Source organism: Salvelinus fontinalis, chromosome 38 (assembly GCF_029448725.1).
Source record: "Salvelinus fontinalis isolate EN_2023a chromosome 38, ASM2944872v1, whole genome shotgun sequence".
In the NCBI taxonomy this organism is placed as follows: domain Eukaryota; kingdom Metazoa; phylum Chordata; class Actinopteri; order Salmoniformes; family Salmonidae; genus Salvelinus; species Salvelinus fontinalis.
In genome coordinates, this window is record NC_074702.1 from 13,698,997 (window position 1) to 13,723,090 (window position 24,094).

Below are 24,094 nucleotides of genomic sequence, written 5' to 3' on the forward strand. Positions count from 1 at the left end.
ATTTCTTTGGGGGGGGGGGGGGTGAGAGTAGGGGCAGACACCGTGTTACGCAGTAGAGCGCATGGTGTCTCCTGTACCTGTTCATAGCCCGGTGCGGGTTATTCCACCTCCCCGCACTGGCAGGGCTAGATTGAGGATTGAGCCGGATGTCATGAAACCAGCCCAACGCATCTGGCCACCAATGCGTCTCCTCGGGCTGGCTTACATGGCACCAGCCTTACACATGGTGTCCCCGGTTCGCCTACATAACCCGGTGCGGGTCATTTCACCTCCCCGCACTGGTAGGGCGACGGGGAGCATACAACCAGGTAAGGTTGGGCCGGCTCAGTGCTCAAGGGAGCCAGTATGCCTGCATGGTCCAGTATATCGGCGCCACCTCCCCGCTCCAGCCCAGTACCACCAGTGCCTACACCACGCACCAGGCTTCCAGTGCGTCTCCAGAGCCCTGTTCCTCCTCTACCACTCTCCCTGTGGTGTGTCTCCAGCCCAGTGCCTCCAGTTCCGGCACCACGCATCAAGCCTCCTGTGCGTCTCCAGAGCCCTGTACGCACTGTTCCTTCTCCCCGTACTCGCCCTGATGTGCGTGCCCTCAGCCCGGTACCACCAGTGCCGGTACCACGCACCAGGCCTATAGTACGCCTTGAGAGTCCAGTGGGGTTAATTTGGAGGGTGGCCATTTGGAGGAGGCTACCAAAGCGGGTATTGACAATGGTGGAGTGGGGGCCACGTCCCGCACCCGAGCCGCCGCCATGATGGGGCACACCCCTTTGGGGGGGGGGGGTACTGTCACGCCCTGGCCTTAGTTATCTTTGTTTTCTTTATTATTTTAGTTAGGTCAGGGTGTGACATGGGGAATGTATGTGGTTTTGTAGTGTCTAGGGGTGTTGTATGTGTATGGGGCAGTGTCTAGTGTAGTTGTCTAGGTAAGTCTATGGTTGCCTGAAAGGTTCTCAATCAGAGACAGCTGTCATTCATTGTCTCTGATTGGGAGCCATATTTAAGGCAGCCATAGGCATTAGGTTAATGTGGGTAATTGTCTATGTTGAACGTTTGTTGCTTTTCATTGCACTTACTTCATTTAGCTTCACGGTCGTTTGTTGTTTTGTTTAGTTTGTATTCAGTGTTCGTTTCCTGTTTTTCCTTACTCTAAATAAAAGAGAATGTATTTTGCACACGCTGCGCCTTGGTCCTCTCTCACCCATAGACGATCGTGACATTAGAAATATCATCATTGAGTGCAATCAGAGCCCATGTGAACTGAATTAAAATTGAATAGCATGACTTACTTAAAGAGATTAAACATACCCGGGTGGCGCAGTGGTCTAGGGCACTGCATCGCAGTGCTAGCTGCGCCACCAGAGTCTCTGGGTTCGCGCCCAGGCTGGGCTGGGTTCGCGCCCAGGCTCTGTAGCAGCCGGCCGCAACCGGGAGGTCCGTGGGGCGACGCACAATTGGCATAGCGTCGTCCGGGTTAGGGAGGGTTTGGCCGGTAGGGATATCCTTGTCTCACTATGTAAAAAAGAAATGTAAAAAATGTAATAAAATGTATGCACTCTACTGTAAGTCGCTCTGGATAAGAGCGTCTGCTAAATGACTAAAATGTAAATGTAAATGATTTAAAGAAGGATACATACGAGTGTGGGCATCATCCAGTTATAATGATGTCAGATGAGTTTACCTAAACTGCAGCGCAATATCTGACACACCCTGCATGTTTACACTTGATACAATTATGGAATATGATAGCTATAGCTACCTGAAATTCTGTGAAGCCAAATAAAGCTTTGAGATGGCTTGTCTTCATCCTACGTGCTTTTGAGTAGACCTGTAAAAAGAAAGCTTCAATGTGAAAAACAATGGGAGGGATCACATCCATATTTTCAACTAAATACTAAACTCAGCAAAATAAGAAACGTCCCTTTTTCAGGACCCTGTCTTTCTAAGATAATTCGTAAAAATCCAATTAACTTCACAGATCTTCATTGTAAAGGATTTAAACAATGTTACCCATGCTTGTTCAATGAACCATAAACAATTTATGAACAACCTCATGAAACAGGCATTATCTGCTACGTGAGCTACATGACTGTAGACTCATTAACACTGCACATATCAGCGCAAACAACTACTGTGTCTGGCTTGTCTTCCTCCACCCACTGAAAGGCCAACAGTATGGCCATCAGCTCTGCCATATATACAGCCAGATGATCTGTAATACGTTTCCTGACATCCACCCCACATTCCTGCACTACAAATGCTGACCCAGTATGTTTTATCCTTGGATCTTTAGAACCATCTGTGTAAATTGCCACTAAATCCTGATACACAATATACAGGCGTCTCTTAAACAAATAATATGGATCAACACCCTCCCTATCTTTCTGTAGTCTCTCCAATACTTCTAGATCAACTACTGGAGGCGGGAGTAGCCATGCTGGATTTACAGGAATAGTGACCGTTGGACTAAACTTCATCCATACAGTCCCATCTCCTTCGCCTGGGTATTACCCACCCAAAGCTCATGTTCAGTCTTCGCTCAAGTTCCCAGCAAGCTTGTAAAATCCATTACGCAGGATGAGACACAACATGTCCCTGTAGGTTGACCCAATAATTAATTGCCCGCGTTTGTCTCCTAATCTGCAATGGCATATCCCCCATCCCCACCTGTAGTGCAGCCACAGGGGACGTCCGAAACGCCCCACTACATATTTTACATAGTCCTTGCCCATATATGACATCTAGTCTTTCCAATGAGGTCCGGCTGCCGAGCCATATGCTATACTGCCATAGTCTATTACAGATCGGATCAATGCAACATACATGGTCCTCAATGAGGAACGCCCAGCCCCCCACTCCTTCCCGTCAGACAGCGCATCACATTTAGCACCTTCTTACACTTTCCCACCACTCAATGTGTTCTGCCCAAACCACTCTCTCAATGTGTTCTGCCCAAACCACTCTCTCAATGTGTTCTGCCCAAACCACTCTCTCAATGTGTTCTGCCCAAACCACTCTCTCAATTTGTTCTGCCCAAACCACTCTCTCAGTGTGTTCTGCCCAAACCACTCTCTCAATTTGTTCTGCCCAAACCCCTCTCTCAGTGTGTTCTGCCCAAACCACTCTCTCAATGTGTTCTGCCCAAACCACTCTCTCAATGTGTTCTGCCCAAACCACTCTCTCAGTGTTTTCTGCCCAAACCACTCTCTCAATTTGTTCTGCCCAAACCACTCTCTCAGTGTGTTCTGCCCAAACCACTCTCTCAATTTGTTCTGCCCAAACCACTCTCTCAGTGTGTTCTGCCCAAACCACTCTCTCAATTTGTTCTGCCTAAACCACTCTCTCAGTGTGTTCTGCCCAAACCACTCTCTCAATTTGTTCTGCCCAAACCACTCTCTCAATTTGTTCTGCCCAAACCACTCTCTCAGTGTGTTCTGCCCAAACCACTCTCTCAATGTGTTCTGCCCAAACCACTCTCTCAGTGTTTTCTGCCCAAACCACTCTCTCAATGTGTTCTGCCCAAACCACTCTCTCAGTGTGTTCTGCCCAAACCACTCTCTCAATGTGTTCTGCCCAAACCACTCTCTCAGTGTTTTCTGCCCAAACCACTCTCTCAATGTGTTCTGCCCAAACCACTCTCTCAATGTGTTCTGCCCAAACCACTCTCTCAGTGTGTTCTGCCCAAACCACTCTCTCAATGTGTTCTGCCCAAACCACTCTCTCAGTGTGTTCTGCCCGAGTCAGTCTAGTGTCAAGGTATACCCCAAGGAACATGAAGGCCCCCACCCTCTCCAAGTTTAACCTCAAGCATACCTCATCTCCCACCTTCCTCCTGGTAAAGAACATTATCTGAGTTCTCTACAGAGAACTTGAATCCCCACATTAATGCCCACTGCTCTACATCATCAATTGCTTCCTGTACCTTCCTGACTATGTATGGCACATTTCTTCCCCTCTTCCATAAGGCCCCATCATCTGCAAATAACAATCTCCCAATATCCGGCTGTACTGGAGAGTAAACATCATTGATCATGATTGAGAACAACAGAGGACTAATCACGCCCCTGTGGTGTTCCGTTATCCACTAGGTAGCTGCCTGATGAAACTTCCCCACCCTCACCTGGATGGACATTCCAGACAGGAAATCCTTTATCCAATCTTGATTAACAACCCCTCCTTCCACATCATATCATACGCCTTCTCCACATCAAAAAAGACAACAACAGTCTCCTTGTTCACCTGAGCCTTCCTGACCTCTGCTTCTAAGCAGAGCACTGGGTCCATAGTTCCCCTACCTTTCCTGAACCCACTCTGATGTGGTGATACTAGCACCCTGTTCTCCAGGAAGAAATGTAGCTTCTCCGTAATAATACGTTCCATAATCTTACATACAGTTGAAGTCGGAAGTTTACATACACTTATGTTGGAGTCATTAAAACTCGTTTTTCAACCACTCCACAAATTTCCTGTTAACAAACTATAGTTTTGGCAAGTCGGTTTGGACATCTACTTTGTGCATGACACAGGTAATCTTTCCAAAAATTGTTTACAGACAGATTGTATCACTTATAATTCACTGTATCACAATTCCAGTGGGTCAGACGTTTACATACACTAAGTTGACTGTGCCTTTAAACAGCTTGGAAAATTCCAGAAAATGATGTCATGGCTTTAGAAGCTTCTGATAGGTGTTGGGGATGAATCAGAATTAGTTGGGTAACATAGATAAATAAGATGTTTTATTTACTTTCATAATATGCTTATGTGACATACTTGTCATTAGAATGTCTCCTTTTGGACTATACTGTTGGCAGTTGGACTTTTCCCTTCTCCTCTAGGGAAAAGTAACTTGGGGCCCAGAGAGGGGAGAGGTCAGGCTTGTCTTTTACATGTCTGGTGCTATGCAGAATATCAGAAGGGGAGGAGGACAGAATGGAACATTGTCTTCATATGTGAATGTATCTGTTAAACCATGTGAAGGGATTATTAAGGGGGAACCAATTATCTTGGCTCCACGATGTCTGTGCACAAGTCACTCCCCTCAGTGAGCTTGTCCAGGAGTGGCGAGAAGAGGGGGTGTATTTGAGATGGGAGTATCTAAAGTTGATAATTGATATATGCCATTGGATGAGGTAATGTTTTTGTACTATGAAGTACCAAGAACGAGATTAGGACCTCGTCTTAGAGACCAAACTGAACAATAATTTATAGCTAATGCTATCTGACTATGGGATACTCCTCTCTCAAGTAAAAGGCCCTTTGTGAAGTTCCTGAGATCTGTGGTTCGTCATGTGAGTTGAGAGGGGTGTATCTTGGCTATAAAAGATACTAGTATTCTTTTGTAAGCACTCTAAGAATTCATTTATAGACACTGAATTGATCTGAGAGTCAAAGGGCTATGGTGAAGCTCATATAATTAAAGATGAAGTTTAAGTAAAACTCTGACTTGTGTGTGGTTTATAACTCTCCTCATTTAGTAATACAGGAAATTACCACGACATTGGCTAATTGACATCATTTGAGTCAATTGGAGATGTACCTGTGGATGTATTTCAAGGCCTACCTTCAAACTCAGTGCCTCAAGGACCTTGTGAAGATGCTGGAGGAAACAGGTACAAAAGAACAGTATCTATATCCACAGTAAAACGAGTCCTATATCGACATAACCTGAATGGCCGCTCAGCAAGGAAGAAGCCACTGCTCTAAAACCGTCATAAAAAAGCCAGACTGAGGTTTGCAACTGCACATGGGAACAAAGATCATACTTTTTGGAGAAATGTCCTCTGGTCTGATGAAACAAAAATAGAACTGTTTGGTCATAATGACCATCGTTATGTTTGGAGGAAAAAGGGAGAGGCTTGCAAGTCGAAGAACACCATCCCAACCATGAAGCACGGGATGGCAGCATCATGTTGTGGGGGTGCTTTGCTGCAGCAGGGACGGGTGCACTTCACAAAATAGATGGCAACATGAGGATGGAAAATTATGTGGATATATTGAAGCAACATCTCAAGACATCAGTCAGGACGTTAAAGCTTGGTCTCAAATGGGTCTTCCAAATGGACAATGACCCAAAGCATACTTCCAAAGTTGTGGCAAAATGGCTTAAGGACAACAAAGTCAAGGTATTGGAGTGGCCATCACAAGCCCTGACCTCAATCCTATAGAAAATGTGTGGGCAGAACTGAAAATGTGTGTGCGAGCAAGGAGGCCTACAAACCTGACTCAGTTACACCAGCTCTGTCAGGAGGAATGGGCCAAAATTCACCCAACTTATTGTGGGAAGCTTGTGGAAGGTTACCCGAAACGTTTGACCCAAGTTACACAATTTAAAGACATTGCTACCAAATACTAATTGAGTGTATGTAAACTTCTGACCCACTGGGAATGTGATGAAAGAAATAAAAGCTGAAATAAATCATTCTCTCTAGTATTATTCTGACATTTAACGTTCTTAAAATAAAGTGGTGATCCTAAATGACATAAGGCAGGGAATTTGACTAGGATTAAATGTCAGGAATTGTGAAAACTGAGTTTAAATCTACTTTGCTAAACTGTATGTCAACTTCCGACTTCAACTGTACATATGTTAAAGCTACTGGCCGATAGCTTGTTGGCCTCATTGGGCCCTTCCCTGGCTTCCGGATTGGTACCTCTACTGCTTCCTTCCTACTCCTCACCAATGCTCCACACTCCTCCGTCCAGCATGGGACTGCTTTCTTCTGCCCTGAACTCTTAGGATTAGCCTCAGTAGCTGCCCCCACTAATGCTGTTCTCACCCAGTTATTCCTACTATCCACATCCCCTCTCATATCCACTGAGCCATCACCTGCTCACTCAGCTCCTGAAACTGATCCCACTTTGCCCTTCCAAACACCCACCTGCCTACTGTGTATACTATGGGGTAATGTTCACTCCCTACTGTTGACTCTGGCCGCGATGGTCCGGAACTCCAGGACGGTCCTAGATCCCTGGTGTACTCGTAGTAGGCGCTCACCCCCCTTCTCGGACCTCCACAGGATGATCGAACACCAAGCGGAAGAGGAGGGTGAAGCGCTCATAGGACTCGACTTCGGGTCCGCCCATCTCCCAGACCGTGGCACCCCAGTTCAGGGCCTGTCTGGTCAGTGCCGTGATGATGTGGCAAACCTGTCTCTCTATCCCGTAGATAGCGTCGGAGTAGCAGGCAAGGTACAGGTCGATGACGCGCCGTCAAAGTCCTCTGGGAGGAACAGGGGTATTCCACGATCCGGCTTAGATAGGACGATGGCAGGTAGTGGTGGTGTGAAGGCTGGTGTTCACAGTCTAGCTCTGAGGGTGATGTGTAAGAGGGTATCTTTTTGAACTGCTATCAGGGTACAACCAGGGTTGTATTTCATTCTTTATCTAAGTGACAATGCAAATTCCTCCCATAAAATGAAAAGTTCCTATTAGTAACCTTTTCCTGTTGGGTCAACGTACAAATTTACAAACCAAATATACTTAAGGTGGGGATGGAGGAGTAGGTGTGTTGTATTTGTATATGTACCTTCTGTGGGTGGGTCAAGATTTGTCAAACATGTCTTGTTGCAACAGCTTGTAACAACTATTGGTTGATATGCTGGTTGAACAGTTGCTTTTCAAAATGCCTGTGTTGTAGCAAAAGTAAATTGGTAATGTAATGAACTGTCTCACAGAGTGACTCCAAGTACCATGTAATAACGTGAAATATTTCTGTAATATGCCCCAGACGTTGCAGTTACATCCACCTCGTCATGTAGCATCAACTTTTCAACCAGCCCAACTGTAAGGGGGATAGTACTTTTCCCAGTTGTTGTTACCAGGCCACCTTTTTGACAATAACATTGTACCAAATGGACAGTACCAGTCAAATGTCTGGACACACCAACTCATTCAAGGGTTTTCCTTTATTTTTTACTATTTTCTACATTGTAGCATACTAGTGAAGACATCAAAACTATGAAATAACACATATGAAATCATGTCGTTACCAAAAAAAGTGTTAAAAAATAAATGTATATTGGAGATTCTTCAAAGCAGCCACCCTTCGCCTTCATGACAGCATTGCATCCCCGAAAAAAACTAAGTAGTCTGGATTACATAGGTTTGCAGAGAGTAGCAAAGTCTACTGCTAGCAGTACTCTATAATACATGACCAAGAGGGAGTGGAAATATTTCAGAAGGCAGCAACACACACACCTATATTTGTGACATTGAAACAGTCCTGTAAGCTAGACTTTTATAACTCGTTTTTGTTCATGATCTATCAAGTCTCTGTTTCATGAGCCTCATCTTGTCCTGTTGTATAGTCATGTGGGACCAGCTGGTGTTGTTGTGTTTCAGGCTTGTGTCTGAAGTACAAAATGAGTGGCATTGCTAACGCTGCTAAGAGAACTATCCCTAATAATGTCGAAGCAGGTCTGCCCCCGGTTGCAAGAGGCACCTCACAGCATTCTGTTGAAGAGGAGGAGAAGAGAGAAAGAGACAGGCTTTCAGCTTCACATCCCAAAGACCTGTTCCTCTAGTAGTACTGCCTGGTCACTGAACCTTTCATTGAGGTCATTGTAAACAGTTCCTGTCATGGAAAGTTGCACTCTGCAATGGTGTTATTCTTGCATGCAGTACATCTATACACAATGCTCATATGACTCATTTGCCCTCAAAGTGAAATGTCAAATCCATATTTAGGATGGGTGTTTGACTACAAATTTTGTCTAGAATTCATACATTGCAGAACTTGTGTAGGAGTAATCTCTTGTCAGGGTTTAGCCATTAGTGATTATGAAATGGTTTAATATTTCATCACTAAATCAGTGATCCATACTTGGTCACATTGCTCTACCCCTAAACCTGTTGGTAGGTCGCACCTTTACCTGGGAGTGGGTGGAGGGTGAGCGAGCGGGTGAAGCTTTGATTGAGATCCAGTCTCCAGTCTCATTTCAACAATGATGGTGAGTGTACTGCTTGGCTTGACCTCCATGGAGCTGTGGACCTCATAGCGCCCCCTGCTGTCCAGACCGATACGGCCGTGGCTCTAATTGGATATTGGAGTCCGTCCACCACACATAAGGTTGGGGAGAAACCCTGGGAGGAGGTGAGGGTGATGATGAAGCTGTCACAGGATGACTGTACAGACAGCTGAGCTGTGGATTCTTGAAGGGGGCCAGGGGTAAACAAAAACAACAATACTCATATTCAGCTCTTAACAAAGGAGAATTCTGACTGCAAAGGGCAGGCAAGTAGATGACTAAGTTTATTTTGTGCAGATAGCTTAATACTTTTATGTCTCTTTATCCCCCATACATGCAAGATTCCTAAAAAATCTGAAATGGACAAAAATGCATACTCTCTAACATCTCACTAAAAGTAGTAGCTTTTCCAGGGTGCTTCCCTGTTCATCTGTCACATCACAAGTGTTTTGGCCCTGGTCACTCAGCTGCACACCACTCAGTCTAAATGAGACATTTCCCACAGCGAGCTGGTCTTCAAACAGATGAGTGCGTCCCTTGTAAACAACACTATGTTTCCAGCTGATCTCTCCCATGGTAATAGCTGTGGACCACCACTGATTCTCCACACTGTCAGTTGACAATCAGGTGGTTGAGGTTCAGGTTTTCATACGGAGGTAAAGAGCATCTAAGGGTGATGTCACTACCTGGAGCTGACACTCCCATAGGTGAAATAGGCAATTGAACCTCAATAATGACTAAGGAAGGAGACAGACAATACAGCCATGGATTAGGGAGAAACTTAAATTCTCTTGTATTAGTATTAGATCACCAAAGATACTGTGATACTTGTGTGCTTCTTGGTGACGGTTGTTGTGAAACCAACATTCTAATAATGCTTTACTAAATGATAGTATACAAATGAACACATGATAAGAAGATGGAATATGATAACTAGCTACCTGAGAAAAGCAATGAAGTCGTATGAAGCTGTGAGATGACAATTGTCTTTTCATCCCACATGCTTTTGAGTGGACCTGTAAAAAGAAAGCTTATATGTGGGAAAACAATGGGGATCACATCCATATATTGAAAATACTATATGCCTTGAGTTACACCATGCATGGTTATACCTGCCTCAGTCAGATGTACCAAGAGTCATGATAACTGATGAAGTAGGCCTATTTCAACTTTATCAGTTATATGTGGGTGAAACGTGTCAAGAGGTTGGCTAACTATAGCTTTTTTCACATTGGCAGTTTGAAGTGACTCAAATCAGATTTTTTTGCATATCCGATTAGAAACGGCGCCTTTTCCTGCAGTCTGAACTGCCAAAAAGCACATGGAATCAGATATGTCTAGCCACATTTCAAACCAGCATCGTAGATTGTTTGAAGTCAGATACAAATCTGATTCCTGGCCATCCGACTTGAAATATAGCATTGTGATAGCTTCTAGCCTACCTACATCTTCTTTTTTATTTAACCCCCTTTTTCTCCCCAATTTCATGATATCCAATTGCATTCCAATTACGATCTTGTCTCATCGCTGCAACTCTCCAACGGGCTCGGGAGAGGCGATGGTCGAGTAATGTGTCCCCCGAAACATGACCCGCCAAACCGCGCTTCTTAACACCCGCCCGCTTAACCCAGAAGCCTGCCGCACCAATGTGTGGAGGAAACAGTGTTCAATTGGCTACCGAAGTCAACCTGCAGGCACCCGGCCCGCCACAAGGAGTCACTAGATTGCGATGAGCCAAGTAAAGCCCCCCCCCCCCCCCCCCCCCCCCCCCGGCCAAACCCTCCCCTAACCCAGATGACGCCAATATCCAGCAAGTGGGACAACATTCCACAGGCCACAATCAACAGCCTGATCAACTCTATGCGAAGGAGATGTGTCGCGCTGCATGATTCCAATGGCGATCACACCAGATATGACTGGTTTTCTGATCAACACCCCTAACTTTTTTTTTAGGTGTCTGACCAACAGATGCATATCAGTATTCCCAGTCATGTGAAATCCATAGATTAGGGGGTAATGAATTTATTTCAGTTAACTGATTTCCTTATCTGACTGAAACTCAGTACAATTTTTGAAATTGTGGCATTTATTTTTTTGTTCAGTATAATTTGTATCCCAGATTTACTTTTACTGTGTTACGTCTAGTCTATGACACCCGGCTGCATGGTGGCCCAACACCATATTAGGAGGCTTGATATTGGTGTTTCCATTATTTCGGCAGTTACCTGTATCCATTCTTTGGGTTTTGTAACTTAACTTTATCTTAGAAAGATCATCATTGAGTGCAATCAGAGCCCATGTGAACTCAATTAAAATTGAATAGCATGGCTTACTTAAAGAGATTAAACATATCATTTAAAGAAGGATACATTTACATTACATTTAAGTCATTTAGCAGACGCTCTTATCCAGAGCGACTTACAAATTGGAAAGTTCATACATATTCATCCTGGTCCCCCCGTGGGAATTGAACCCTGGTCCCCCCGTGGGAAATGAACCTACAACCCTGGCGTTGCAAGCGCCATGCTCTACCAACTGAGCCACACGGGACCACATACGTGTGTGGGCATCATCCAGTTATAATGATGTCAGATGAGTTTACCTAAACTGCAGCGCAATATCTGACACACTGCATGTTTACACTTGATACAATTATGGAATATGAAAGCTATAGCTACCTGAGAAATTCGGTGATGTCACGTTCCTGACCTTATTTCCTTTGTTTAGTCTTTGTTTAGTTGGTCAGGACGTGAGCTGGGTGGGCATTCTATGTTTTGTGTTTCTATGTTGGGTTTATTGTTTGGCCTATTATGGTTCTCAATCAGAGGCAGGTGTTTGTCATTGTCTCTGATTGGGACCCATATTAAGGTAGGCTGTTTCTCACTGTTTGTTTGTGGGTGATTGTTCCTGTTCGTGCGTTCATGTGTTTTATGTTCTCTCGTTCAAGACTGTAACGTTGTTGGTTTTGTTTTGTTTATTGTTTTGTTCGTGTTAAAGTAAGTGTTCAAATAAATATGGAAACGTACCACGCTGCGCTTTGGTCCTCCTTTCCTTCAACCAACGACGAGAGTCGTTACAGAATCACCCACCATAATCGGACCAAGCAGCGTGGTAATGGGCAGCAGCGACAGCAGCAGCAGCGGCCCATTACGCAGGACTCGTGGACTTGGGAGAAGGATCTGGGTTATACAACCTGGGAGGAAATAGAGCACTGGTCGATCGATCCAGAGAGAGTGCCGTAGCCCGCCTGGGATTCGTTGGAACAGTGCGAGGAGGGATACAGGAGAATGGAGGAACGGAGATGTTATCAAGGTACGAGGCTAGCACGGAAGCCTGTGAAGCAGCCCCAAAAATGTATTGGGGGGGGGGATAAAAGGGAGTGTGGCGAAGTCAGGTAGGAGACCTGCGCCAACTCCCTGTGCTTACCGTGGAGAGCAAGAGTACGGGCAGACACCGTGTTATGCGGAAGAGCGCACGGTGTCTCCTGTACGTGTGCTTAGCCCGGTGCGGTACATTCCAGCTCCAAGTATCGGCCGGGCTAGAGTAGGCATCGAGCCAGGTGCCATGAAGCCGGCTCAACGTATCTGGCCTCCAGTACGTCTCCTCGGGCCGGTGTACATGGCACCAGCCTTACGCATGGTGTCCCCGGTTCGCCAGCACAGCCCAGTGTGGGCTATTCCACCTCGCCGCACTGGCCTGGCTACGGGAAGCATTAAACCAGGTAAGGCAGGCTCGGTGCTTAAGAGCTCCTGTACGCCTTCACGGTCCAGTATATCCGGCACCACCTCCTCGCCCCAGCCCAGTACCACCAGTGCCTAAACCACGCACCAGGCTTCCTGTGCGTCTCCAGAGCCCTGTGCGCCCTGTGCGCCCGGCCAGAGCTGCGCTTTGGTCCTCCTTTCCTTCAAACAATGACGAGAGTCGTTACAGGTGAAGCCAAACAAAGCTTTGAGATGGCTTGTCTTCATCCTACATGCTTTTGAGTAGACCTGTAAAAAGAAAGCTTCAATGTGAAAAACAATGGGAGGGATCACATCCATATTTTCAACTAAATACTAAACTCAGCAAAATAAGAAACGCCCCTTTTTCAGGACCCTATCTTTCTAAGATAATTCGTAAAAATCCAAATAACTTCACAGATCTTCATTGTAAAGGATTTAAACAATGTTACCCATGCTTGTTCAATGAACCATAAACAATTTATGAACATGCACCTGTGGAACGGTCGTTAAGACACTAACAGCTTACAGACGGTAGGCAATTAAGGTCACAGTTATGAAAACTTAGGACACCAAAGAGGCCTTTCTACTGACTCTGAAAAACACCAAAAGAAAGATGCCCAGGGTTCCTGCTCATCTGTGTGAACGTGCCTTAGGCATGCTGCAAAGAGGCATGAGGACTGCAGATGTGGCCAGGGCCATAAATTGCAATGTCCGTACTGTGAGACGCCTAAGACAGCGCTACAGGGAAACCGGACAGACAGCTGATCGTCCTCGCTGTGGCAGACCACGTGTAACAACACCTGCACAGGATCGGTACATCCGAACATCACACCTGCGGGACAGGTTGTGATAAGGTGCGTCTCGGTGAGAGGTGTAGGAGTCAGGCGCAGGAGAGCAGGGATTACTGAGAAGCGTGTTTAATATAATAATTATATATACATAGTCCACCAATACAAAATTGGCACAGATCTGTCTATATAAGGTCCCACAGTTCACAGTGCAGATCAGAGCAAAAACCAAGCCATGAGGTCGAAGGAATTGTCCGTAGAGCTCAGAGACAGGATACTGTCGAGGCACAGATCTGTCTATATAAGGTCCCACAGATCACAGTGCCTAAATAGTGAAAACAAAACAGAAACTCTGCACGGAGGAACAAACTCAGTTCCGAAAATAAACTACACGTGCGTAATAACGAGAACAAGAAACATCAACGATAAACGAGCGCAAAATACCCACAAGCTTAATCCCGCACGAAATAAGGCAGGTAACAGGTGCCCTATATACACACAGAAATAAACGCAATTGAAACCAGGTGTGAAAAGGAACACAGACAAAACAACCAGAAAAGGAAAAAGGGATCGGTGGCGGCTAGTAAACCGGCGACGCCGAGCGCCGCCTGAACAGGGAGAGGAGTTACCTTTGGTAGAAGTCGTGACAGTACCCCCCTCCTGACGCGCGGCTCCCGCAGCGCGACGACGCCGGCCTCGAGGACGACCCGGAGGACGAGGGGCAGGGCGATCCGGATGGAGGCGGTGAAACTCCCTTAGCATAGGTGGATCCAGTACATTCTCCACCGGCACCCAGCATCTCTCCTCCGGACCGTACCCCTCCCAGTCCACGAGGTACTGAAGACCCCCAACCCGACGCCTCGAGTCCAGTATGGACCGAACTGCATACGCCGGCGCCCCCCCGATGTCCAGGGGGGGCGGAGGGATCTCCCGCACCTCATCTTCTTGAAGCGGACCAGCCACCACCGGCCTGAGGAGAGACACATGAAACGAGGGGTTAATACGGTCATAAGGGGGGAGCTGTAACCGATAACACACCTCGTTTATTCTCCTCAGGACTTTGAATGGCCCCACAAACCGCGGACCCAGCTTCCGGCAGGGCAGGTGGAGGGGCAGGTTTCGGGTCGAGAGCCAGACCCGGTCCGACGATGTGTACACCGGGGCCTCGCTGCGGTGGCGGTCGGCATTGGCCTTCTGCCGCCCTTCGGCCCGTTTAAGGTACCCGTGGGCGGCCTCCCAGGTTTCCCTTGAGCGTCTCACCCAATCGTCCACCACAGGAGCCTCGGTCTGGCTCTGATGCCATGGGACCAAGACTGGCTGATAGCCCAACACACATTGGAAGGGCGACAGGTTCGTAGAGGAGTGGCGGAGTGAGTTCTGGGCCATCTCTGCCCAGGGGATGTACTTCGCCCACTCCCCTGGCCGGTCCTGGCAATACGACCGCAGAAACCTACCCACATCCTGGTTCACTCTTTCCACCTGCCCATTACTCTCGGGTGAAACCCAGAGGTAAGGCTGACCGAGATCCCCAAACGTTCCATGAATGCCTTCCACACCCTGGACGTGAACTGGGGACCCCGATCAGAAACAATATCCTCGGGCACCCCGTAGTGCCGGAAGACGTGAGTAAACAGGGCCTCCGCCGTCTGTAGGGCAGTAGGGAGACCGGGCAAAGGGAGGAGACGACAGGACTTAGAAAACCGATCCACAACGACCAGGATCGTGGTGTTGCCCTGTGATGGTGACAGATCGGTCAAGAAGTCAACCGACAGGTGTGACCAAGGCCGCTGTGGAACGGGAAGGGGTTGTAACTTCCCTCTGTGCAGGTGCCTAGGAGCCTTGCACTGAGCGCACACTGAGCAGGAGGACACATAAACCCTCACGTCCTTGGCCAAAGTGGACCACCAGTACTTCCCACTAAGACATCGCACCATCCTACCGATCCCCGGGTGACCAGAGGAGGGGGACGTGTGAGCCCACCAAATTAGCCTGTCTCTAACCTCCAGCGGAACGTACACCCGTCCCGCTGGACACTGTGGTGGAGTAGGCTCAACACGTGATGCTCGCTCAATGTCTGCGTCCACCTCCCACCTCACAGGTGCCACTAGACAAGAAGCCGGGAGGATGGGCGCAGGATCGATGGCCCGCTCCTCCGTATCATATAGTCGGGACAGTGCGTCTGCCTTAGCGTTCTGGGAGCCTGGTCTATAGGAGATGGTAAACCTAAATCGGGTGAAAAACATGGCCTACCTTGCCTGACGAGGGTTCAGTCTCCTCGCTGCCCGAATGTACTCTAGATTACGGGGGTCAGTCCAGATGAGAAAAGGGTGTTGAGCCCCCTCAAGCCAATGTCTCCACACCTTCAGGGCTCTGACAACAGCCAGCAACTCCCGATCCCCCACGTCATAGTTTCGCTCTGCCAGGCTGAGCTTCCGAGAAAAGAAAGCACAGGGGCGGAGCTTCAGTGGCGTACCTGAGCGCTGGGAGAGCACGGCTCCAACCCCAGCCTCGGATACGTCCACCTCCACTATGAATGCCAAAGAGGGGTCCGGATGCGCCAGCACGGGAGCCGAGGTAAAAAGAGCCTTCAGGTGACCAAAAGCCCTGGGGTGGTCCGCCTCAGCCGACCACCCCAGACGCGCCGGCCCCCCTTTCAGCAGTGACGTAATGGGAGCAGTCACCTGCCCAAAACCCCGGATAAACCTCCGGTAGTAGTTGGCAAACCCTAAGAACCGCTGCACCTCCTTTACCGTGGTTGGAGTCGGCCAATTACGCACGGCTGCAATGCGGTCACACTCCATCACCAACCTGAAGTGGAAATGCGATACCCAAGGAAGGAGAAGGCCTGTTTGAAGAACAAGCATTTCTCAGCCTTGACGTACAGGTCATGCTCCAACAGTCGCCCAAGTACCTTGCGCACCAGAGACACATGCGAGGCGCGTGTAGCGGAATAGACCAGAATGTCATCGATATAAACCACCACACCCTGCCCGTGCAGGTCCCTGAGAATCTCGTCTACAAAAGATTGGAAGACTGCTGGAGCATTCTTCAACCCGTACGGCATGACGAGGTACTCATAATGGCCGGATGTGGTACTAAACGCTGTCTTCCACTCATCTCCCTCCCGGATACGTACCAAGTTATACGCGCTCCTGAGATCCAGTTTTGTGAAAAAGCGCGCCCTGTGAAATGAGTCAATCGCCATGGCAATGAGAGGTAGCGGGTAACTATACCCCACCGTGATGGAATTTAGACCTCTATAGTCAATGCACGGACGCAGTACTCCCTCCTTCTTCTTCGAAAAAAAGAAACTCAAGGAGGCAGGTGATATGGAGGGCCGAATGTACCCCTGCCCCAGAGATTCAGATATATATGTCTCCATAGCCACCGTCTCCTCCTGTGACAGGGGATACACGTGACTCCTGGGAAGTGCAGCGTGATGAGGTGGTAATTGGGTCGCCTTCTTTTTACAGAAGGCGATAGCCAAATCGGCATATTCTGAGGGAATGCGCACGGTGGAGATTTGGTCTGGACTCTCCACCGTCGTAGCACCGATGGAAACTCCTACACACCTGCCTGAGCACTCCTCTGACCACCCCTTTAGAGCCCTCTATTGCCACGAAATCCTGGGGTTGTGACGGGCCAACCAGGCGATCCCCAGCACCACCGGAAAAGCAGGAGAATCAATGAGGAAGAGACTAATTTTCTCCTCATGACCCTCCTGCGTAACCATGCCCAGTGGAGCCGTGGCCTCCCTGACTAGTCCTGACCCTAATGGTCGGCTATCTAAGGCATGCACTGGGAAGGGTTTGTCAAGCTGAACAAGGGGGATCCCTAAACTATGCGCTAAACCGCGGTCAATAGAATTCCCTGCCGCGCCTGAATCTACTAGCGCCTTATGCCAAGAATGAGAGGAAAATTCAGGAAAAGAAATTAACACATACATGTGACCAACAGGGGGCTCTGGGTGAGCCTGGTGCCGACTCACCTGAGGTGTCCGAGCAGTGCTCGGCCTGGCGTCTCGACTCACTGAAGGACCCCTCCAGCACCGGTCAGCAGTGTGCCCTCTACGACCACAGCTGATACAGGAAAGGCCCCCTCCTCCAGTCGCCCTCGCTGCAGCACCTCCTAGCTCCATGGGCGTTGGAGTGGAGGGGCTGGGGGATGAAACTGACAGGACCCGATCTGGACGTCCGGGGGTCGCCAGCAAGTTGTTCAACCGAATGGACATGTCTATCAGCTGGTCCAAGGAGAGGGTGGTGTCTCTACAGGCTAGCTCCCTACGGACGTCCTCGCGCAAACTGCACCTATAGTGATAGTAGTCCTGTAGTCCAGAACTCTAGGGCAAAGTCCTGAGCACTCCTCTTCTCCTGCCTTAGATGGAACAGCCGTTCACCCGCCACTCGGCCCTCAGGTGGGTGGTCGAACACGGCCCGAAAGCAGCGGGTGAACTCTGGGTAGTGGTCCCTCGCCGAGTCAGGATCGTTCCATACCGCGTTGGCCCACTCCGGGGCTTTGCCTGAGAGGCCGCCGTTCCATCGTACTCCCTCGGGAGTGCGAGTCGAATACCACTGGATCCAGGCAATGAAGGAGAGGGTTGTTGTACTGGTTGGAGTGTGGCTGATGGAGGTGTGGGAAGGCCACCGCTCTCCCATCTCTCCATCGTCGCCATCACCTGATCCATCGCGGTCCCCAGCCGGTGTAACACTGCCTTGTGGTGTTGAACTCGCTCCTCCATAGATATTGGGAGCGTGTCCGCTCCTGCTGACTCCATCGAAGCTGGTGCGGGATTCTGTGATAATGTTGCGTTAAGAGGTAGGTGAAGGAGTCAGGTGCAGGAGAGCAGAGATGTCTGAGAAGCGTACTTTAATTGGCAAGTCCACCAACACAGGTATGGCACAATCAAAAAAGTAAAACGCCCTCGACAACAGAGAACCCGTACAAACGCATGGAGGAACAAACAAAGCTCGGACAATAACACACTCTTATAAATCCGTGAAAACAAGAAAATGGCATAACCTCACCGAGCACATCACAATAAAATAATAATCCCGCACAAACCTAGGCAGGCAACAGGGTAAATATATATACACAGAAATTAAGGCAAATGAAACCAGGTGTGAAAAGAACCAAAGACAAAACAAACAGAAAAGGAAAAAGTGATCGGTGATGGCTAGTAGACCTGGGACGCTGAACGCGCCGAGTGCTGCCCAAACAGGGAGAGGAACTACCTTCGGTGGAAGTCGTGACACCACCCTAGTCATAGACTGTTCTCTCTGCTACCGCACGGCAAATGGTCCTGGAGCGCTAAGTCTAGGTCAAAAGGGCTTCTTAACAGCTTCTACCCCCAAGCCATAAGACTCTTGAACAAGTAATCAAATGGCTACAGGGACAATTTGCATTGTCCCCACCCACCCCCCATTTTTACACTGCTGCTACTCTCTGTTTATTATCAATGTATAGTCACTTTACCTCTACCGACATGTATGTTTTACCTCAATACCTCGACTAACCGGTACCCCGCACATTGACTCTGTATATAGCCTTGCTATAATTATTTTATTGTTGCTCCTTAATTATTTGTTATATTTCTATATATTTTTTTCTTCTTAAAACTGCATTGTTAGTTAAGGGCTTGTAAGTAAGCATTTCACTGTAAGGTGAAATGCTGTTGTATTCGGTGCCTGTGACAAATAAAATTTAATTTTGATTGATTTGAGATAAATTATCCTTTTTGTCACTGCAACCTTAAACCCAGGAACACTACAACATGCACCTATCCTGCCTGTTTGAGGGTCCTTAGAGCCATCAGCGAATACAGTATATTCAAGAAAGCATGGTACTGTGTTCTAAAGTGTTCACTTACAATATTTACTGGATCTACTCCTTCCTCACCAACCTTTACCCTCTCCTTTGACAACTACTCTGTTAATATGCTCCATCCACGTCATTCAAGTGTCAAACCAGACCCCCAGGAACCTAAATGCCTGTACAGCTTCAGGCATATTTCCTCCCCAAACTTTCTAAAGTCTTCATTGTGCTTCCTCAATGGTGAACTTGAAGACCCACCTGAGGCACCACTGATCAACTTGTCTTATCGCTTCTTGAACTTTCCCGGCTATATCGGGAATTTTTCTCCCTCTCTTCCACAGTGCCCCATCATCGGCAAACAAAGACCTCCCATTATCACGACTTCCGCCAAAGTCGGTCCCTCTCCTTGTTCGGGCGGTGTTCGGCGGTCGACATCACCGACCTTCTAGCCATCACTGATCCATTTCCCATTGTTTTTGTCTTGTCTTCCTTCACACCTGGTTCCAATCCCATCAATTACATGTTGTGTATTTAACCCTCTGTTTCCCCTCATGTCCTTGTCGGAGATTGTTTTGTTTGTATGTGATGTGCTATTTAGTGTTGGTGTGCGACGGGTTTTGTACCCACTTTGTTATTTTGTACATTTTGGTTGTTTTGTAGTTTGGTCAGCATTTATTAAACAACTCCAATTATACCATGTTCGTTCTCCTGCGCCTGACTTCCCTTCCACCAACACGCACCCCTTACACCCATTATTTGGTCTAACCTTGGAGAATACATTGTCTATCATAATGGAGAACAAAAAAGTCCTAATGACACTTCCCTGGGGGATACCATTATACACCTCTTTCCCTGGTGTCCGTATCGGCACCACCACAGCCTGGTCCGTTCCTGACACACCTTATAGTAAGGGCACAATATTTTCCCCAATTACAGTGTCACCTTTTCTGAACCAACTTTGGTCTCGTGACAATAGGCCTCTACTCTCCAGGAAGTAAGTGAGCCTTTCTGTTATCATCCTTTCCATACATTTACAGACAAGAGATGTTAACACTATCAGCCTATAGCTTGATGGATTAGTAGGTTCTTTCCCTGGTGTCCGTATCGGCACCACCACAGCCTGGTCCGTTCCTGACACACCTTATAGTAAGGGCACAATATTTTCCCCAATTACAGTGTCACTGAGATGAGCCATCATGATGTAACACATCTCATCCTTCCCAGGAGATGTTATCCCAGCTTTAGCTATCGCTCTCTTCATCTCAGCCAATGTAAAAGGTGCAGGCAATGCTTCCTCCACCACCTCTCTGATCCGGGACCCCCAGATGTTCTCTTCTGACCTTCTCTCTCACACAAACTGTCCCTTCTCTGCCAAGTTATTTGATCTGTGCACCTTCACAAATGCCTGGGCTAAAATCTCTGCCTTCTCCATGTTTCCCAATGCAACAGTTTTCCCCACTTTTCAGCACAGGGAGATTCCAATATCGTCTGTCCCCTCTCCCCACTCTTAATCATCCCCAATACCTCTCCCACTCCCAATGTTTCATCAGAACCGGTGCCAATACTCCCTCTTTTCTGTCCTAATGGTCCTCCTTACTACTGCGTGTGCTTGCTGTATCAGGTGCTAGTATTTATTGGACCATTTCAATATCTTGAAAGACCCATTCCTACTCTTTGCAGCTTCTCCGCACTCTTCAGTCCACCAGGAACTGCCTTTCTCTTTCTCCCCCTGTACCTGTGGGTATCACCTGCCTTGAGGCCTGTACTATTGCTTGTCTTACTACATCATTCACTTTTTCTATATCTGCACGGAGATCAATCCGAAACAGCGCCTGTTCACTCATCTCCTGAAACTGACCACACTCCCCTTTTTGCCAAATATCCATCTCCTCAATCAATTTCCCGTTCTATCTCCTACCCGCATTCCTACAGTACATTAATGATAGGGTAGTGATCAATACTCTCTGTAGATTCCTCCCGTACCTCCCAACTACATCTGCCTGCCATTCAACTCGAGATCAGAGTAAGATCCAGAGCAGATTCAATTCCAGTTACTGGTTCCCCAGCCATCATTAAGGCACATAAGCCCTTTCTCACCCAGGAGTTCTTCAAACACTTGTCCATTTACATCAGTCTGATATCCCCACACCACATCACCATTCTCATATCTTGACCTTTTACACTCCCAAGGGCCATCAACTCTTACATGGGTTGTAAAAGTTCACTGTTAGCAGATTCCCCTCTCCCGACCACACTTCTACCACTACATACTCCTGCTCAACTCTTTCTCCCACAAGCCTATATGGGATCCCCCACTTTATAAAAGGTAGCACACCCTGCCCCTCCCACTCCCACCCCATTTCTTTGGACTTCAATTTAACCTTGAATTACAAAATCTAGGGTCGTTTTAATCCCTGTCTATGGGAGACATATCACATATGGTTTATCTGGTAAAACCTCAAGAAACTGTTTGAAATCTTGCCCATTGGCTATCAAACGTCTCACATTCGATTGGAGGATAACGCCATTATAAAACTAACCAAGACATGATTCCTGGGTGGACTGATTCTCAATCTCATTGAGGTCATCCTGTACATTTTCCCATGTCAGTCCTGTGATCACAAGATACTTCACAGCCTCATCCACAATGAACTGTAGCTCAGTCTTAGATGGCCCTTTTCTGTGCAATTGATAGCTGCTGTTACAAATGTAACAACCTTTTGCATATCTACCATTCTTGTGATATCCCCCATTCTGCTCGCTACATCACGCCCAACCTGCTCTGTCGTGGTGACGCAACGCCCTATCATGTCACCTTATGTTGGTGTTTCCTTTATTTTGGAAGTTACCCATTGCCGGGCAGGTCAAACAGGCTGTTGACATTTATCAAGGCACAATTTATTTTTGGGGGGTGTAATGCAATTACGTCCAACTGTTCTTATAGACAAGACAGTTCAATGGAAATGCACCGTGAACAGGCAATTCTCGCATCTACTAGCCATGCAAACTTTCTAAATGTCGACAAACATCACTGGATAAGTTCATGGAAACCTAGTTTATGACATTTCAGATATCATTTTTCACAATGTAGTTTGGATGTAGTGAACTACTTTTTCAAAGTAACTAGTTAGTTTTACTTATCTTTTTCTTAAAGACTTGCTCTGGTACTTTGGCGACTAAGAACGTATTTTTTTAAACCTGCCGTTTTGGGCTGGATGTGTAGTTCATACATGCATAATCTATGAGCAGACTTACTGTCTAACTTCAACTAGCCACGAAATCCCTAGTTTGAACGCGACTGTTTTCTTGAAGCTGCGCTATTTTCCCTAAATATCTCCGCATGTGGGCCACCCCCTTAGCAATTCAAGTTCTAGCTCCTCGCATTTGAGTGACAACTAGCAAGAGGGCTGCCCAGCGTTATCCAACGAGGTTATAGGGCAGGCCCAATGGCTCAGTTGACACAACAGAGAGAGCAATGACATGATACGCATATCTGAACATTTGTGACGTAGTCCACAACGTTCGGGCTGTGTACTATGTGGTGTTGGAGTCCAGATGAGGTGCTGATGCGCATGACAGGTGTGCGCAATAATCAGCAGCCTGGTGACCGAGAGCGCCGGAGAGGGAGTATGTGACAGTACCCCCTCCTCAATGCATGGCTCCAGCCGCAGGACGGTGACCAAAGGGACAATCCCGGGGATCAGGAGCGGACCAGTCACTTCTGCTGAGGCTCGGGAAACTGTCGAGCCGGCTGAGGCGCAGGAGCCTGGCGACCTAGAGCGCCAGAGAGGGAGCATACGTGACAGTACCCCTCCCTGGCATGCAGCTCCAGCCGCAGGACGCCGACCAAGGGGACGATCCCAGGGATCAGGAGTGGACCGGTTGTCTCAGCTGAAGGGTGGAAACCAGGCGAACCGGCTGAGGCGTGAGAGTCCGACGAACCAACTGCGGTGTGAGAGTCTGATGAACCAACTGAGGCTTGAGAGTCCAACAAGCAGCTGAGGACTCCCCGGTAGCTCCAGTACTGACACGCGGACCCAACATTCCTTCCAACACCAAAAAACACTCCCTGATGCTTCCCTTAGGTGAGGCGTTATTCTCTAACGTGTGCGCTGGGAAGCAAGTTCAGGGAGTGAATCATTTAATAAATGAACGAAATATAATACAAACCATGAACAACCCACAAACCAGAAACAATAGCACCTTTGGAAAGAACCAAAGAGATTTACATAAATAGGGCAGGTAATCGAGGAGGTGATGAAGTCCAGGTATGTGTTATTAGGTGCTGATGCGCGTTACGAAGGTGACAGGTGTGCGAAATAATAATCAGCAGCCTGGTGACCTAGAGGCTGGAGAGGGAGCACACGTGACAGTCCTGGGGATAATAATCAACTAATCATCAAGCTTTGATTATTTGAACCAGCTCTGTAGTGCTAGGGCAAAAAACAAAACATTGGAAATGCCGGTGTAGCTTAACTTCTTCTAGTGAGAAGTAATTGGTAGCCTGTTCAACTATAGAGTAGCTGTTGGAGGCTATGTTGGACTATCTTTCTGCTTTTTAGATGGTGAGTACTGTACATCATGCTGCTACAGTGGAAAATAAAGCCAGGCATCCCTACATGAATTGGAATTCTCCCCTGTGCAGTCTAAGCACATGAGAATGAGAAATTCCCTGGCTTTGATCAATGTTGCCCCCTGCATCCCACTGGAACACCAAAACAAATATATTTGCTCTAGGTATAATGAAATAAAACTATAGAGTTCCATGTCATTATTTGACCAAGAGGATTCTACTAAAATAAGAAAT

At 47.5% G+C, this 24,094-nt stretch overlaps 1 protein-coding gene across 1 annotated transcript in view; it reads right to left on the reverse strand.

Annotated features, from left to right (window-relative positions):
• LOC129837142 (IgGFc-binding protein-like) overlaps positions 1-17,707 on the reverse strand; it is a 52,783-nt gene extending 35,076 nt beyond the window's left edge. Inside the window, exons 1-4 of the mRNA XM_055903057.1 lie at positions 17,421-17,707; positions 15,477-15,681; positions 14,624-14,793; positions 14,329-14,446 (exon numbers count right to left, since the gene is read on the reverse strand). Of these exons, the coding sequence (XP_055759032.1) occupies positions 14,329-14,446; positions 14,624-14,793; positions 15,477-15,681; positions 17,421-17,707 (780 nt within the window). The remainder of the gene's footprint in view (positions 1-14,328; positions 14,447-14,623; positions 14,794-15,476; positions 15,682-17,420) is intronic.
• Between the last annotated feature and the right edge of the window lie 6,387 nt (positions 17,708-24,094).